Here is an 18,463-nt window from a genome sequence, read left to right as displayed (position 1 = left end):
CATAATACATAAATAACTCCTTAAACTCAACAGTAAGAAAACCACCCAATTAAAAATGAGCAAAAATTAAAAATGAGCAAAAAGCTTCAACAGATAGTTTACCAAGCAGAATTTATGAAAGGCAAACAAATGTGAGAAGATGGTCATCATCGTTAGACATTAAGGAAATGCAAATGAATATCACAATGAGATACCACTACAAGTACTAGAATGACTAAAATAAAAACTTGCTAGGACACCTGGGTGGTGTCTTTTGGGTGGCTTCTCTCTCTACCTACTGCTCCCCCTGCTTGTGTGCTCTCTTTCTCTCTCTGCCAAATAAGTAAAATCTTTTTAAAAAATTGCTGACAATACTGATGGTTGCAGGACTGCATAGCAAATGGATCTCTCATGCATTATTAGTGGGAATGCAAAATATTTTTTATAAGTTTTTTTAAAAGATTTTATTTATTTATTTGACAGAGATCCCAAGTAGGCAGAGAGGCAGGTAGAGGGCGAGAGGGGGAAGCAGGCTCCCTGTTGAGCAGAGAGCCTGATGCCGGGATCAGTCTTAGGTCCCTGAGATCATGACCTGAGCCGAAGGCAGAGGCTTTAACCCACTGAGCCACCCAGGCGCCCTGGGAATGCAAAATATTATAGGCATTCTGGAAAGCAGTTGTATAGCTCTTTATAAATATAAACATATGTTTACCATATGACTTGACAATCCCTTGTTTAGACAAAAAGCTGACTATAAACACTTCTGATTTTTCTATTCATAAACACCAAAACCTGGAAATAACCAAAATTTCTTTCAACTAATGAATGTATACACAATGAATGTATACAGAAATTCTAGTGCATACATACAATGGAGTACTACTCAGAAATACAAAAGGAGTAAACTATCAATACATGCAATAACTTGAATAAATTTCAAACACTGAGTGAACAAAGAAAGACATTATGAAATATTTACTTTAAGATTCTATTTATAAGACCTGCTCCAAAGACAAAAGAACTATAGTGATGAAGAATAATCAGTGGTTACCTAGCGTTGTTAGTGGGAGGGAGGGAGGTGTGACAGCAAAAGGAAATTTATAGGTTTGATCCCTGAACAATTGTCACAGACTGGTATCCTGGTAAGGCTGAAAACAATATTTTCCATCTACCATCCTCTCCTAATAACACTAGAATTTTTGCTATCATTAGGACCGGTCTGTGTTGTATTAAACACTAGAGTTTTAGAAGATTATTCTGTGTGAGATAACTGCTATAGAAACTAAGAATTTAGTTTTATTGTCTATATTTAGTAGAGATGGGGCTGGTGTTGTCATAATTTTGTATGTTGTAATAACTGCAGTGTCTTAAAAAAAAATTGTTGAACTTTAAAAATAGGACCCATGAAGCTTAGTATTGAATTAACTCTAACTCAGTGGTCCTGAGTAGAAGACAGCTTCTACTAAAGCAACCTTGTCACTCCCCGCTTTCTAAGTCTTGATGAGACTGATCACATTACATTACCAGGGAGGAAAGATTTTGGACTTTTTTTCTTTAGATTTGAACTGATAAGGCCAAAGGAATTTTAGCTTTGTTTTTTTTTTAAAGTTCAAATATTTATTTATGTATTTAAATTATTTTTATTAGCATATAATGTATATTTGCCCCAGGAGTACAGGTCTGTGAATCATCAGGCTTGCACATTACATAGCACTCACCATAGCACATACCCTCCCCAATGTTCATAACACAATCACCCTATCCCTACCTCCCCACCCCCCAGCAACCCTGTTTGTTTGCTGAGATTAAGAGTCTCTTACAGTTTGTCTCCCTCCTGATCCCATCTGGAATTTTAGCTTTTATACTTTAATTTTTCCCTGGAAACTTGATAGTCGGAGGAGGTTCATATTGTTCAACTTTTAATAGTCTCATATTTTTGATAGTATATTATTTGGAGGAGTTTTATGTTGTAATTTGGGTTCCTGGTTTTATCCATGAGCCTACTAGACAGTATCAAGTAACACAGTATGACATAAATAATAAATAGGGTTCACAGTGGTTTTGGAGTTAATTTCTGACCCACTTTGAGTTTTCTAAAATCATTTTGAGTGTTATTAAAACTGTTTTGCAATTTGTTAAGTTTCATATACTGCTTCTTTAACAGCAATAGACTCTTCATTTGATTTTTCTAAAATGATGACATAATGTTAAGTTTAGAACACTAAATCAGTAACTAGAGATCAGATTCTGAAAGCAGTAGAGATTGTGTCATTACTGGTATGCATCATTCTAAATCAGTTATTTGACAACAAAAAAAACAGAAGATTTAAGCATTGAAAGCATTTATGCAAAAGATGCTATCTAAGCTCAGTCTTTCTCCAAATTACTACTTAGTATTTCTTATCAAAATATGCAATTACCATATGCTTTTTTTCTTGCTCTCTGGTCACCAACAGTGTAAATTAAGTTTATATTATTGTAAGTCTTCTTTTTCTTCTTTGGAGAATAAGCTAAAGAAATGTAATAAAACATTTATTTTTAATAATAGTGATGACAGAATTACCCAAGATAGACTATTTCTTCATGCCCAAGGGGAAGTGAGCCTTATGCTAATTTGTATATGGCACTGTGGGGAAGTACTGGAGAAAATGAAGAGATGTGAAATGAGAAGACAATTACTCTTGAAACATTATCCTTCAGTTTTATTATTATCATTATATATATTATTATTAATTATATTATATTATATTATTAATACATATTATATATGTTATATATATATTATATATATACAATTACTCTTAAACATTATCCACAGTTAAAAGATATACTTGGAGGGACAGAATTTTCTTCTCATAGAGAGAAAAGTGACACACAGACCAACTGTAACATCATTTCCTATCTGTGGGGGGATGCATACCAACATAGCTACTGGCTTAAGACCTACTAGTCCACAGTGACTCTTGTAGTCCTTGGGTGTGCCTTTCAGCCTGGCATAAGCAATTGCATACATATTCTTCCTTTGTGATAAAGGTAATTGTATTTCCTGTTTTTAACCATTTACGGAGGGCAAAAGCTCCTCACATCAAGTGTACTCAATTATACTTTCATCAAAGAAGTTTTCATTAGAGATGTAAAATGTGAGAGTGATCTGTCTCCCCATTGGGGAAAATTCACCTAATATTCCCTTCTTCTCATTCTCTCTGTCTCTCTGGAAACTGTCAACTTAGTGGAAGATGACAATGTTACTTGGAAGTATAATTCAATTTCATTTGTAAAATAGATATTCTTCTGTCACCTTGGTAATATAAATTAAATTCATTTACATCTTCTTCAGAAGAGGGGTTCTGAGGTAACAAATGTCTACTTGAAACTCTTTTCCTACTAAGTGAGAAATTTAGCAGTTGAAGATGTAGGGATGTATATTGTTACTAAAGCATTTTTTTTTTTAAAAACATTTTCTTTATTTGAGAGAGGGGTGGGAGGAGGAGAGAGAATCTGAAGCAGACTCTACACTGAGCACAGCTTGATCCCACAACCAGGAGATCATGACCTGAGCTGAAATCAAAACTCAGACTCTTAACTGACTGAGCCACCCAGGGGCCCCTAAAGTGGTTTCTTTTCTGAAGCTAGAGATTGTTGTCATTATTTCAATGAGCTGAATAGGTTGAATTAGTCCATTTAGTATATATATATTTTATACACACACACACACACACACACACACACACACACACACATACACACACACACACACACACAGTACTCTTTTCTGTGAACACAAAAGTGGGAGTTAGAATATTATGGATGATTAAGACATGGAAAGTATGTAATGAGTGTATGGAGACTGATACAAGATACTATAAAGGATTTAAAGGAGAAGGAACTTCCTTTTTTTTTTAGATTTTGATCATTTATTTGACAGAGAGAGCACAGGCAGGGGGTTGGCAGGTGGAGGGATAAGCAGCCTTCCTGCTGAGCAGAGACCCAATGTGGGGCTGGATCCCAGACCCCTGGGATCATGACCTGAGCTGAAGGCAGACACTTAATCAACTAAGCCAGCCAGGAGCCACAGAGAACGATCTTCCAATTAGGGTTATTAAGAAAGACTTTGTGGAGTTTCATTTATTGTGGAGCTAAATGAACTGTGGGATAGGGTTAGATGGACAGTGAGCACAGCACTCCAGGCCAAGAAAATTGGACAAAGAGAGGCACAGAAGTAAGAAAAGTTACTTGTGTTTTAGGAATAGTCTTCTCATTTGATTGGACAATGAAATAAATTGACTGCTTATTATGGGCTAGTGCTTTTGAGATTTTTATGAGAATTTAGGAATATTCTTTTCTTTTTTTAAAGATTTTATTTATTTGACAGATAGAGATCACAAGAAGGCTGAGAGGCAGACAGAGAGAGAGAGAGAGAGAGAGAGAGAAAAGGAAGCAGGCCCCCTGCTGAGCAGAGAGCCTGATGTGGGGCTCGATCCCAGGACCCTGGGATCACGACCCGAGCCGGAGGCAGAGGCTTTATCCCACTGAGCCACCCAGGTGCCCCTAGGAATATTATTTTCGTTTTCAGATAATGAAACTTAGCTCACAGAGGTTAAGTAATTTGTCCAAGCTATTTACATGGCTAGATAATGGGAAAGCAGGGCTTGGGATTCAGCAGTCTGGCTCCAGAGTCTAAGCACATCAGCCTTAGGTCATAGCTACTTTCTTCAAGGAGGTAGTGTGAAATGAAGTGTAAAAGTTAGGTTTGGGTTGGGCTCTCAATGGTGATGAACGGTTGACTCAAAAGTCTGAACTTCATTTAAGAGGTAATGGGGAACTTTACATTTTGGGGCTGGAAGAAAGCCTCAGGACAGATTTAAAGTTTAATTAGTAGCAACATGAAAAATGGATTTGAAGTAGGTAGAAAAAAGAGCCGATGGAAACTAGTTAGTAATCTACTGGAGAAACATGAGGAGGCTCTCGCCTAGAAACAGGATTGATGGGATAGAGATAGGATTGATGGAATGGAAGATGATCTTATTCTTTCCTACTACTACATAGTCAAGATAACTAAAGCAAGTCTACATTTTTGCATTCTGGCCATGAAATTGTAATTAATATCATTAATTTATTTAATTAAATAAACTCACTATATTTTATAATGTTATAAATAAAAGAAAGCTGGTAGAGATTGGGTATGGCAAAGTCATGGCTGGATGTCCCTCCTTTAAACTCTTCATTTCCTTCTTTTTTCTTTTTTTCCTTCTTCTCTACATCCTCCTTTCCTTATTCCCCAACCTCCTGCCCCCAACCCTCCCAACCATTTTCTTCTGGTATTGCCCTTTCTGGCTGGCAACATAGTAGATTACCATGTTATTATATAATAGCAATTATCTTATACGCAAGTTTTTAAAGTTTCATTTATACTTTTTATGCTAAAAAGTCTATTATTTTATCTAAAAATACACTTTTTTTTAGCATATGTAAGTTGGTTATAACTGCAGTATAGGCAAGCTTGTCTACTGAACCACTTGATAAGATTATTTTACTTTGTTTTAATTTTTACATATATATCTGCTTTTCAGCTTGAACCGTAATAGAGAAATGCCTAGAACTGTGCCTAGCACAAAGCTGATAGCAATTGTAAGCAAACAGAATTTTACAAAAAGATTTTTATGTAAATATATAAATAAGCATTTTCTACATAGCTCTATCAGCTTTTAATATTCTTACATTCACAATACGTTCCACCTTGTCCTCTGTAATGAAATGTGTCATTTCTCATCTCTTCTCCTTTAAAGCCGTTTTCTTGCATTTTTTGTAAATGATAAGCCATTTTTTTCTCTAGAAGGGCTTGTTTCTAAAATATTAATATATATATATATACATATAAGTTAACATCAGCTTCCTGTTTAAAAATGAAAGACAAATATTTAAAGTGTGAGAGTGTATATTAGAAATCAAAAAGTCACTCCTGTCTTGTGACTTGTAAAGTTACATGGTACAAATTTAGGAGGGCAGTGAGGGGTAAATTTCCATCTGTGATCAAACATGAACACTTAGATACAGTTACCTAAGGTACACCTTCAGGGCACTGGTCCCATCACAGATGAGGTGGGGTCTCTTAATCAAGCTATCCTGCAGAGCTTAGGGAATTTCTAAATCATCTTCAATGGGAGAGATTCCTGAGTAACTTAACCAAAAACACCTAGGCCTACCAGAGATACACGTAATACATGAAATGTGTCTTCCCTTTGTGAATCTCTGGGCTAATATTGACCCTAGATGTCTCAGAAAGGAAATGACTGTGCAGAGAAAGAACCTTAGAGATCCTCAAAGGGTTCCCTAGAGTATTAGCAACAGATGGATCAGTACAGGTGTGTGAGGAAACTAAGCAGGGCCACAGAAAGGACAGTACTAAAGCATTAGGGAGAAGAGTGCTTGGCACCTATCTATCATGCCTATTTTCGCTAGCCACTCTCGAAGAACTTTGTCAGTCATAGGACATTGTGTAGATTTCTAAAATGGGTCTTGCCTCAGTGGTGGGGAATAACTAGTGTCAGATTAAACATGGCCCTGGACCTTCTTAACAAATCTTAAATAGTTTAAGACCTATAACAATCAAACTGTTTCCAAAGAAATTATCTACATTCATGGAAAAAAGCTAAAGGATATTTAAAAGAATATGAAAATATTCAGCAACCAAAATGTAAGATTCACAATATCTGGCATCCAGTCAAAAAATGCCAAGCATAAAAAGAAGCAAAGAAATATAACCCATAAAATGAGTGATCAATCAATCAAAACTGACCCATAATGACACAAATGTTAGAATTAAAGATAAGACTATTAAAACATAAGAAAAGACATAGAAGGTATAAAAAGGAACAGAATCAATTTTTTAATATGTATGAGGTGAATAATATGAGATATGCATTAATAGTAGAATAGACATTGCAGAACAAGAGATTAATTAATGCAGTCAGGAAAAGAAGCCATCCAAAAGGAAACGAGGAGAAAAAAAAGTTACAAAATGAAAGATATCAGTGAGGTATGGAACAACATCAAGCCTAATATGCCTATAGAGAAGAGAGAAAGGGCAAAAGAACTATTTGATAATAATGTCCATTTTCATTTTTTTCTACACTATGTTATAACAGAGGTTATAGTCAGGGCAAACAGGCAAAATAAATGAAAAATGCATCCACCTTCAAAGGGAAGAAATAAAACCACCTTTATTTGAAGACAAGATAATCATTTATGTAGAATATCAGTCGGCATCTAGAAATAAATTCCTAGAATAAGTGATTTTGTTGATGAAAAATACAAAATGTATATAAAAATATGCTTTTCTATATACTAACATCAAATAATCAGAATTTTAAATAATTGGTAAAAATACCAATTATAATAACATAAAAATTATGAAATACCCAGGGATGAATCTATCAGAAGATGTGTAATACCTGTAAACTGCAAAAATTAAGGAAGTCTAAATAAATGGAGAGAGATATTTGGTTCATGAGTTGGAACACTCAATATTATCAAGACATCAACTGTGCCCAAATTGACAATAGAATCAACATAATTCTAATCAAAATCTTGGCAAGATTTCTTTGTAGAAATTGAAATGCTGATTCTAAAATTTATATTGAAATGTAAAGGGCTTAGATTAGCCAATACAACTTTAAAATAGAACAGACTTAGAAGGTCAGCACTACTAATTTAAAGAACTATTAAAGGTATAATAATCAAGACAGTATAATAGACAAATAGGTCAAAGAACAGAAAAGAGTCCAAAAATCAGTCTATACAACTGATTTTTGATAAAGATGCAAAGGCAAAAATCTTTTAAAGATTTCGATAACTGTAATTTAAGCACATAATTTAAGCACATATATATATGTGTGTATATATATATATACACATACACACACAACATGTCAATGTGAAAAAGATTAACCTCTTGTATTAAGACACGATTCAAAAGAAACAATTTAGAATAACTTCACTGGAAATATCTAGAATTCAAATAGCTCTGCCAATAACCTGTCTCAGGCAGCCTGTGGTGTTACCATGCCTGACATCAGTGGTCATGTCTAATGGGCTCTCCCAGTGCCAGAACTTGTTCCATCGCACTAGTTGCCACTAAAATTGGCCAGGACTCCTTGAATAGTAATTGGTATCAGAGACCTGATAAAAAAGAGGAGACCTGAGACATTCTGTTTCTCTCCAAACCAGATACTTCCAGAGATGTCTGGAAGAAAAAAAAATCAACATGGCGAGAACGCTCACTGAAAAAAGGGGTAAATATTGGAAAATAAAAATTATGGTAAAGTGGAATAAGCTGAGCTCACCATACCAGCACTGACAATACTAAAAGGTATATGTAACAAAATTAGAATAAAAGCTTATCATACATCTTTAAATTCAAAATATTAAAAACATTTCTATGTAGTGGTATGTATCAATATAACCGAAGTATGTGTATCTTACGCCACATCTGGGTTTGTCAACAATAAGCCACTGAAATTACTTAGAATTTTAGACAAACATTAAGTGATATGGATAGTTATCAATGTTATTTTATTAAATAAAAAAATCTACAAAGCACTCTATAAGGCATAATAACATTATTTATTGTAATAAATTTTCATAGAAATATTACACAATGTGTGTGTATGCCACATAATAGGGTGATGCTGGGATTACAAATATTTTTTTCTTTCCCTTTATATGGTTTACACTCTACAATCATAAAATATTATGTAGTATTTAAAATTAAAAACAGTTATTCTAAAAAAAATTAGCGGGTGGGAAATAGAGAACTTTTTCCAAGAAATTCTGTCAGAAAAATCAGTTTATCATTTTTTTCTAGAGGAATTACAAATATAGTTTATGGTGTGAGATAAAGTTAAAAGCAGTTGTATCAAATACGGCAGTACTTTTCGGATTATTTCAGAATATAATAGGACAAAATATAGAGAACTTCATAACTTTCAGTTTTGTGTAATGCATATCATTTGGGGTAACTTGCTGTTTGTTACCTCATAAACTGTACTACCAAATATCAAAGCTGGCAGAAGCTTCTTAAACAGCCCCAGTTAGAGGTTAAAGCTCACCCTACCTTCCTGTCACTCTCTTCTCTGCTTCTACGCCGTTGTTCCTCTATCCTAGCTTCTCTTTTAACATCTTCTGCAATCCTTGTCAGAAGTAACATCTCTTTATTCTTCCATTCCTAGAGAGCGCAAATGTTACTGTACTCAGTACCTGTTCACAATAAACCTTTGTATTCTTTCCACCACCAACAAGCAAATTAGAACAAGGGACCTAACAGCAATGTGGTCAAGCATAATTAAAGTCATACATTGGCTTTAGGATGGGCTTTTCTTACAGACTTTTATTACGAATGCAGGCATGGTTAGTTTTTACTAAAGCTAAATTTAAAGTATTTTCCACCCTCTAATGAGGACTTTTGGGGAATTAAAGTGTCTAGTGACTTTCACAATCATCTCTTTAGTAGTAGATATTGGCTCAGATAAATAGTTTGTGGTGTCAGCCTCATTATTTTATGTAACAACTTGTACATAACAGTTGGGAAAAAAGATTAATGTGGATAAATGATTCAGACCTGAAATTACTTCAAGAAGTATGATAGAGAAGCAAATTAATTACAAATGAAGCAACTGTATACAATTTTTCTCTAAATATTTTAAATTTATTATCTCACCTCTTCAATTTTTCTACGAAGACTAAGTTTTCTCCTTGTGTATTCTCTCTGTCGTCTTTCTTCTCTATCCATCCGAATTAGACGTTGCTCTTCTGCTGTGTGCTCAAGTTGTTCTAATTCCCTATTTATCATATCCAAATATCTAAGTAAAAGTGCAAATACAAGTAAAGGTGAATTGCTTCTTTCCCTTATAATGGCATCATCTCCACTTTCATACTCCCAAACCACCTTCTTGCTTGCTTGCTATCTATTTATTTATTTATTTATTTATTTTATATTTTATTTCTTTATTTGACAGAGAGAGATCACAAGTAGGCAGAGAGGCAGGCAGAGAGAGGGGAAGGGAAGCAGTCTCCCTGCTGAGCAGAAAGCCAGAAGTGGGGCTGGATCCCAGGACCCCGGGATCATGACCTGAGCCGAAGGCAGAGGCTTTAACTCACTGAGCCACCCAGGCACCCCTGCTTTTTATTTTTTAAACTACAGGAATTTTTACAGTTTTCCTATCGGCTCTGCTTATGGACCTTTAGGCCAGCCTGACCCACCAACTCACCATACTTTACTCCTTATACAAATCTCCCTAGTATATAAGTATCTCTTATTATGGTACGACCAATGATAAAATGTGGAACAAATTTATTAAAAACATTTTGCACAGTAAGTATTCATAACTTTGTACATTTAGGAATATGGGTTTGCAAAGGAAGCTAAAATAACTGAAATACTGACTTCAAATCTGGAAAAACACCAAAAAACAAAAAACAGATCTCAGTTTCCTAAGAAAAAGACATGTACTAGGTCTGCTGTAATTTACCAGGCCTTGAACGAATAGTCTGGGTCTCTGGTATGTCAATCTGTTTAATGGAACTACCATGAAATAAAAATATGGAATATAAAAAGTCAGGCACTGCAGCCCAATCTCTCACTTTAATGAAAGAGGAGGAAAAAGACCAATAATATCCCTTCATTTCCTGAGAAATGGTCTTGATCACAGAATGGTAATGATTGAACGTTAGTAGGTAATATCCAAAGACCTTAAGACAATTTAGAGATGATGCATATTTATATTAGCATTAGATAAAGTTTCGTTTTTTGACTTTTCACTAATTTATTCAAACTTAATGCTGCCAGTCCTTGAAGATGATCATAAGAAGCTACTGTAGAAGCATGTGCTAAAGATAATTTTCCTCGATCTCCTACAATAGGAAGGACTTTGGATCTGATTTTGCTTTTCCAGTTATCAGCTTAGATTACCTTTTGGACTTGCAGCAACCCTGTCTTTTCTGGCAGAAATTTCTCTTTTCAGCTTTGCCACCATAATTTCCCAATTCCCATACATCTTGGTCTCCTTTCCTCTCCATAGTGGGGACGGTAGTGGAGTTAAGTAATGTCTAGTTCTCTAAAAATCCAACCTTCAATTCTTTCTAGTATCTTCCTACATATTTGGGTCCACAATATATAAATGCAATACACATTAACTTCAATCTCACCTGTGCCTTATTAATCTTTCCTGATCCTTAATAGATTGGGTACCTTCCTGTAACAAAAAATTCTGGAACCGTGCAACATCAGAACGTCTAGGTATTTGACTGTTTTCCTGTAGTCTATTTACTTGCTTTGCAAGCATTTCCTATAAAAAAAAATTGTGTTATCATATATACACATAAACATAAATGTATGTAAATTTGACTATGTATATATAAAATCTTCTTTTTACATTCCCAGAAATAAAGCTGTCCTATCACATGCTTAGTAAAATTCCTGTACTTCGTGAATAGCTAATTCTGTTTAGCTATTATAGACAAGACAGCCAACCCAAAATAAAGATATTTCTCTGAAAATAAATGATAAATATTTCATCTTATTTTTCTATCCATTCTGAAAAAATTAAATGATAATAAGAAAAGAGGGGAGGAGAAGCTCTAGACATAAGGGGGAAACTCGGTAAAATATAGAAAACTTAATAGTGTAAGAAAGTCATTATTTCCTACAACTGTCTCTCTTTTTTAAGATTTATTTATTTATTTCAGAGAGAGAAAGAGCACAAGTGCACAAGTGGGAGGAGGGAAAGAGGGAGAGAATCCTCAGTCAGACACCACGCTGAATGTGGAGACCATGATGGGGCTCAATCCCACCACCCATGGGATCATAACCTGAGCCAAAACCAAGAGTCGGATGCTCAACTGACTGAGCCACCCAGGTGCCCCACTACAACTCTCTTAACCTTTGAACATAAATTTGTAAACATACACACACACAACACATTTCTCATTTTTATCCAACTCTCCTGACCCTAAAACCAGAGTTCACTCATGCATGTGTGCATGTGTGCACACACTGTCAAAAATTGAAAGGAAGTCACTGTCTATACCCACTCTACACCAGATCATTCCACTTCACATTTAAGAACATCTTTTATTGAATGAACACAGCTGCATGTGTGAGGGTATGCATGCATGGTGTACATATTCTTCCGGTCACCAATAGGACATTGTAATTATTCATACTCCTTCTTTCCTGTTACAGAAGCTGTTTTGGGGGGCTCCAGCTGAAGAATCTTGCTGCCACAATAGACTCTTCCAGTTGCTCTTAGCTCAGGTAGAAATGACATATCTGAGTAGTAATTTAATTGCTAAATTACACAAACTACTATCGGCTTGTTAATAGATGACTTGGTTCCTTTTCTTTTCTTTTCTTGGCTGAATATAGCAATCTCAAAATATTATTTATTCCTCTTCTAAATTTTCATTTCGAAAAAGTAGTTTGTCAAAATTAAAGGTAAAAATATTATGTGAAAATATTTTGCATACAAATAACATTTTCTTCTAAGCCCTATGTAAAGAAACCAAATTTAAGTGCTTAACTTACTTGATCTCTTATATAGTTTCTTTCAAAGTCTAACTTTAAACTGGTAAGATACTGCCTGTACTTATTCAATTCTCTCAAGGTACATACAATCTAAAAAACAAAACAACAGTAATGACAAAAATATATAAATACAAATATTTAAAAATCATAGCAATTACTTTCTTTTTATTTATTTATTTATTTTTAAAAAGATTTTATTTATTTATTTGACAGACATAGATCACAAGTAGGCAGAGAGGCAGGCAGAGAGAGAGGAGGAGGCAGCCAGAAAGTGAGAGAAGGAAACAGGCTCCCTGCTGAGCAAAGAGCCTGATGCAGGGCTCAATCCAGGACCCTGAGATCATGACCTGAGCCAAAGGCAGAGGCTTAACCCACTGAGCCACCCAGGCACCCTGCAATTACTTTCTGAGGAAAAATAGTAATAGCATACCACTTGACAATATTTTTGTATTAAGAGTAATAAATTGCTAACGATTTTGTAAGCAGTAACTCTTTACAACTTTTAATCAACAGGAAATTTCTAACCAGTTATCATTACTTTATTAATATGCATTATGCCATGCTAGGGGATTTAGTACACACAACTGAGTTATTAGAAGAAATGTAAACAATGAATCATGGAACACTACATCAAAAAATTATGATGTACTGTATGGTGAATAACATAACATAATAAAAAAAAACCAGTGTAATAATAATGTTCTATCCCAATAAGAATATAGTTCATCAAGATTCTATTACTAGGTTCCTATTTTATCTCAAGTTTTTAAAAAGCTTAGGGGGCATAATCCCTGACAAGCATACAGTGACCTTAGAGACAGAGAAAGAGGACTATTATACATCTGGGAAAATTACCTTTATATCCTCAAATTATTTGGTTATCATCTTTTGATATTATAAAGAAAAAAGATGAGGGAAGAAGCTGTTTCATTTAGAAGAAACTATTGTCTGTTTTCCTTTAACCCAAATACTGAGTAATTTATAAAATTTCCCATTAAGTATTTCTCATGACCAAGTTAGAGGTGATACAGACCCCCCCAGTGAGCTACAGAAGCAAGCTTTATCAAGTCTTAGAGGTTTATAATGATTAAAAATAATTAATCTTCAACCCACTTTATTATTGCTGGTGATATAGCCACCTTTCTTTAATCTTCTCAGGATATCTTTGCGCTTATAGTATGCTCTTAAATGTGGATCATGAAGACTTTTATATTGGTTTTCCAAAAGTCGACAATAAGGATCAGTCAGGTTAAAACCGTAAGAAGGTTGAAAAAGCTGCAAACACAGATTTTAAAATATTATAAAGGTAAAACTAATGAATTTCACTTTAAAATGTTAATCTATTGAAATAACTAGATTGTTTACTGAAAATAAAGCATGCAAGAAGAATTTGAAATGGGGGAAGAAACAGCAACAGAAAGATTTGCATTAGGCAACATAAATTTATATTATCCTAACTTCTTTTTCCCCACGCACCTGAGTTATTCTGAAAACCTACCTTTACTCAATTAATTCCTCCCAGATCACTATCAGTCCCTGGCTCTTGGTCAGAGAAGAAAGAAGGAAAAGAAAGGAATAGGATGAAATTTGCTTTAATGTATAAAGAGAGTGAACGTTATGATTCTTCCTTTTCCTTTTCTCACTTCCAGGTCAAGGTACTCACTAGATTTAAAAGGATAAAGGGATAATAGTAATTACGATTATTATATATCAATAATCTGAAAATGAATAAAATTAAGAAAGTCTTTCACCAAGATTCATGGAAACAACTTTAGCCAAAAAAGTAGAAGTAAAACTTAGATATTAAATATAATGAATAAAGGTTATTTTGTGTTAGGGTCTTATTTAAGGCAAGAAACCCAGTGGTCTTTGAGAGTGGTACAGTCAGGGAAAAAAAAAAAATCAAGGTCTGTATTATAAAGTTCAACATATTGAAGAATGAATTATAAAAGATATTGAGAAGGATTGAAGTTTCTTTATGTGTGTAAAGACCACATACAATCTTATACAGTAGTCATTAGCCTGTAAATGAAGGAAAATATCAGCTAATAGTCATGTTTATCTATCTGTTACATTAGAGGAAACAGCTGAATTATCTCATCCATTTGTAAATTAAAACATTACCAAAGTGAGGTGGGTTTGTATGGTATGTGTGTGTGTGTTTCAGCCCATTTTCCAATTGCAGGATGGTGATAATGGGTTTTGGGGAACTTCTGAAAGGGAAAAAGTAGAGGACGAAGTAGGTGTGGAAGCTGTCCTAATATTTTGTGTGTTTTTTTTTTTCTTTCTTTTCACTTTCCTTTAATTTTTCCTGGCCAGAGAAGTGTAAGTTAGTCTAAAGTACAGTCAAAAAGTACTTGGCTCAAGGGAAAGACAACTGGAATGTGTGGAAGACGTGGCAAACCCGAGAGCACCTGCCCTGCTGGCATATATTCAGTTCCCCTGATAAGCCCCTCCGCATTGTTCACCAATTCAGGTCTGGCTGCAGGTTTGTGACCTCTGTGTTCAGTCTGGCAGGAGCCACCTCCATCAGATTCTGAACACTAAGGAGCCTGGCTAGGTGGGACCCTTGAAAGAACTCCCTCAAGCTATAGGTGGGAGGATGGTTCATATGTGGGCAAAGGGGCGGACTGCAGGAATATGACAGGATGCCAGCTTTCCTTTTCCATTTAAAAGCTTCCTTGATAACTTTCTGACTTCTTACTTAATGCAAGGCTTCAGTCTCTTCCAAAGATGTACATCGTAAAACAGAATTCCCTCATTACTAATGCTTCCCTGAGAGGGCAAAGAGAAGAATCTCTTAGGACAGTGTCTTGAATTCGGTAAGACCAGGTACAAAGCCCATACCTTTCTTGCAAGGGGAACAATCAACAATCATGACTCAAGAATGGATTGATTTTTTTTTTTTTTTTTTTAAGATGTTGACGTTTAGCTGTCAACAGCTCTTAGTGGTTGAACTTTAGCTGTGAGGGCATGATGTTTCTCAGGACCAAACTTGGGCTACTGATGTGTAAACAAGGAACACCTTTTAGACATATCCATTCATTAGAGCCAGCGTGTGCATCCCTTTGTCAATTAAAGTGGTTGGTTTCTCTTTTAAAAAAAACTTTAAAGTGTAAACATAAACCATCTCTTTTTTGAGATTGTACTGAAAGAAAAAGAAGGATCTCACAAACTCAGTCTTCAGGGAAATAGTCTGGTGCTTGATTATGATTACATGAAGATAGTTTGGGGGGAATAAATGTAATAAAAAATAGAACATCTTTTAAAAAAGTAGTTGACAAGCAAATTAATATTTTACAGAAATGGTAATTCAGCAAACAATATATTTGACTAAGCAGACAAAAGACAGGGCTAAGTTTATACCCTGATTTCAAGCATGGTTTAGAAAAGCTAGTTTGTTGGGATGTGACTTAGCCAAACAGTGTGAAGTGGCCTATTTTTCGTTAGCTTGCTCTATTGTAGTAAAACAAGGGGGAATTACATATTTCTCAGAAACAAAACTTTGAGTAATCATATTTATTAGACAAGTATCAAATACCAAGGGACCCTACTAATTTCTGATGACATCATAGATAGAAGGAGGTCAGAAGGGTCACTCAGAATTCTTTCTTGTAAAATTTTTTGCACTATTGATCAAAACAACCACTCAAAAAAAGAATGTGTTGAATCTCCTTCAGCAGTAGCACTGAGTCAAAGGCTGGGGATGTTTAAGGGTCGAGGTAATGCTGAGGACTAAAAACACGGAAGTTTGAGGTAGGCACACTAAACCCTAGTGTGATTTACATTAAAAATTAAAATTATAAAATTATAGTGTTGAGTAAAATTACACAAACCAAGGGCAATGCAAATTTTAAGGAAATATAAGCTACCTGGGAGCTGTAATAGTTCAGAAAGAATCTTGAAAGATGGTTCAGATTCACAGATTGGGCAGAAGAGGAGACAATATGTCAGGTTTGGAAAACAAGATGAAGAAGGGCACAGAAATATTAACGTGGTATGTCTCTTATGTGGCGTAAAAGACCCCAGGTGGAAGAAGCTGAGGCTCTCGATTAGAGAAAAGGCTGGATGAGGAGGTTGGGGCAAATCATGGAGTCATTAGTTATATCTAAACATGTTAACTTATTTCAATGTCACTGTTTTCTCACTGAATGTATGAAATAGAATGTAGTCATAAAAAATCATAGAAAAGTGTTCTGTAATGCAGGTTTTGTCCACGTTATTATTGGTTGAAATCATAACACAATTAAATGTCCAACTAGCACCAATAAGTTTTTACCTTTCAACCAAATATTTTTTAACAAAATCCCACTAAATAAGTATAAATACAGTTATTGTAAAGAAAAGTTAATGTGGTTCTGTAAGTTATGAATTAAGACAGAACTAAGAATCTAAACTTTCTAGCCCAAGATACTGTGCAAACTCTACTAGATGAAGTTGCTTGGTATCCATCCTAGGTTAGGTGAGGGGCTGGTTATTTTTTTTCCTGTGTATGGTAGTGCAAATTCCCCTAGTGGGCTTTGTGTGATGTAGTGCCTCAATCTAACGGCAAGTGGGAAAGAGCAAAGAAAACCAACATAAGACCATTAAAAATTACTTTACCTTTTCACTTAACTTCGTAGTATAGTATAAAGTTTTGCTTCCTGGGATCAGAGGCAGCTTGACCCCAAGAGGCAGATCCAGTAGTTGACCCGCTCCGACCCCTGGTAAGTGGGTTTTGTGCACGCCCTGTCAGATGCAATTGGAGAGTTTGGCCTTTCCTTTTAGTATTAGGTATTAGGCCAATCTACTCCTACTCCAATCAAGAGTTATACAGTCAGGGCCGAAGGGTCCCGCCCTCCCAGACTGCCCCAAGACCTCCTCCCGCTTCCCGGGTCACCCGCTTCGCCGCTGCGCCACAGCCAGTTGCGGCCAAAGCAGCCCGAGAGCACTGCCACCCGCCGCCCGCACGAGGGCGCCAGAAGCGGGCGGTTAGGAACCGCGCGACGGGTCTGCGGCTCTCCCTGCCCCGGCCCTAGAGGGCGGGAAGCCTGGCGTAGCACCACGACGCCAGGCGAGCTGCCACTCACGTCTCCGCATTGCTGGCTGTCCGCGGCCAGGCTACTGTTGGCCGTCTTGGTGGCAGCGACGTTGGCAGCCTTGGAACAGGCGCTGAGGTACAGCTCCATCGCCGGCCTGGGCCCTGCTTTCCCACTCCGCCCGCCCCTGTCTCCTTCCCTCGCACCCCTTTCCCCGTCGTCGTCCCTCCGTTGCGACTGGACCCGGAATGGCCAGTATCCCGCATCCGCGAGGCCTCACCCTCGCGGCGTTCCAGCCTCCGAACTTGGGGGCCCCAGAAAGGTGGTGCCCTCCCGAGGGCTGGTCCCCAGTGCTTGGGCCTGCAGTGCCCCGGATTTGGGGAAGTCAGCCCTAGGGGCCTGGTCTGCGAGGGCCACAGTCGAAATATTATTTCTCTTAGAAACCAGCTCCTCTCAGTCGTACAAACCCCAAATCCGAACTTTGAAACCTTTGCGGGAGGGTAGCTGGCTAATTTCTCCTGGCCTCCAGGGAGCTATGGTTTGGCCCGGGTGGGGGACTGGGGGAGGCAAAAAAATCATTACAAATCCGGGAGTGATTGTAGAGCCCATTCTAGGGACAAAGGCCTGGTTTTCTATATGTGCCCCTTATAGATATTGTGGTCACACCCATCCCCAGGCTCCCACGCCCTCTTTCCACTCCAGGTCCACATAACTGTACTTTGGTTTCCTTTGGGGGCTCTGCCTTTCTCCTGGCCTCCTCCCTCCTGTAGTTTTCCTTTTTCCTTTCTAGCTCTCTTCTCTTTCTCCTACTCCCTCCTCTCTGCCTCCATTGCTTTTTCTTAGATCCCTCTTTCTCCTTCTGTCAGCCATCCAGCCAGAATTTACA

At 36.6% G+C, this 18,463-nt stretch overlaps 1 protein-coding gene across 1 annotated transcript in view; it reads right to left on the bottom strand.

Moving 5' to 3' along the window:
* Positions 1–17,841, bottom strand: part of FSIP2 (fibrous sheath interacting protein 2) — a 90,687-nt gene extending 72,846 nt beyond the window's left edge. Inside the window, exons 1-9 of the mRNA XM_032856084.1 lie at positions 17,629–17,841; positions 17,162–17,287; positions 13,673–13,834; positions 12,560–12,649; positions 11,182–11,321; positions 9,695–9,836; positions 9,092–9,202; positions 5,698–5,824; positions 2,400–2,489 (exon numbers count right to left, since the gene is read on the bottom strand). Coding sequence (XP_032711975.1) covers positions 2,400–2,489; positions 5,698–5,824; positions 9,092–9,202; positions 9,695–9,836; positions 11,182–11,321; positions 12,560–12,649; positions 13,673–13,834; positions 17,162–17,287; positions 17,629–17,727 — 1,087 coding nt within the window. The 5' untranslated portion in view covers positions 17,728–17,841. The remainder of the gene's footprint in view (positions 1–2,399; positions 2,490–5,697; positions 5,825–9,091; positions 9,203–9,694; positions 9,837–11,181; positions 11,322–12,559; positions 12,650–13,672; positions 13,835–17,161; positions 17,288–17,628) is intronic.
* Between the last annotated feature and the right edge of the window lie 622 nt (positions 17,842–18,463).

This window comes from Lontra canadensis, unplaced genomic scaffold, assembly GCF_010015895.1.
Source record: "Lontra canadensis isolate GAN:19392208 unplaced genomic scaffold, GSC_riverotter_1.0 scaffold11, whole genome shotgun sequence".
Classification (NCBI taxonomy): Eukaryota; Metazoa; Chordata; class Mammalia; order Carnivora; family Mustelidae; genus Lontra; species Lontra canadensis.
This window is presented reverse-complemented; position numbering and strand designations above follow the sequence as displayed.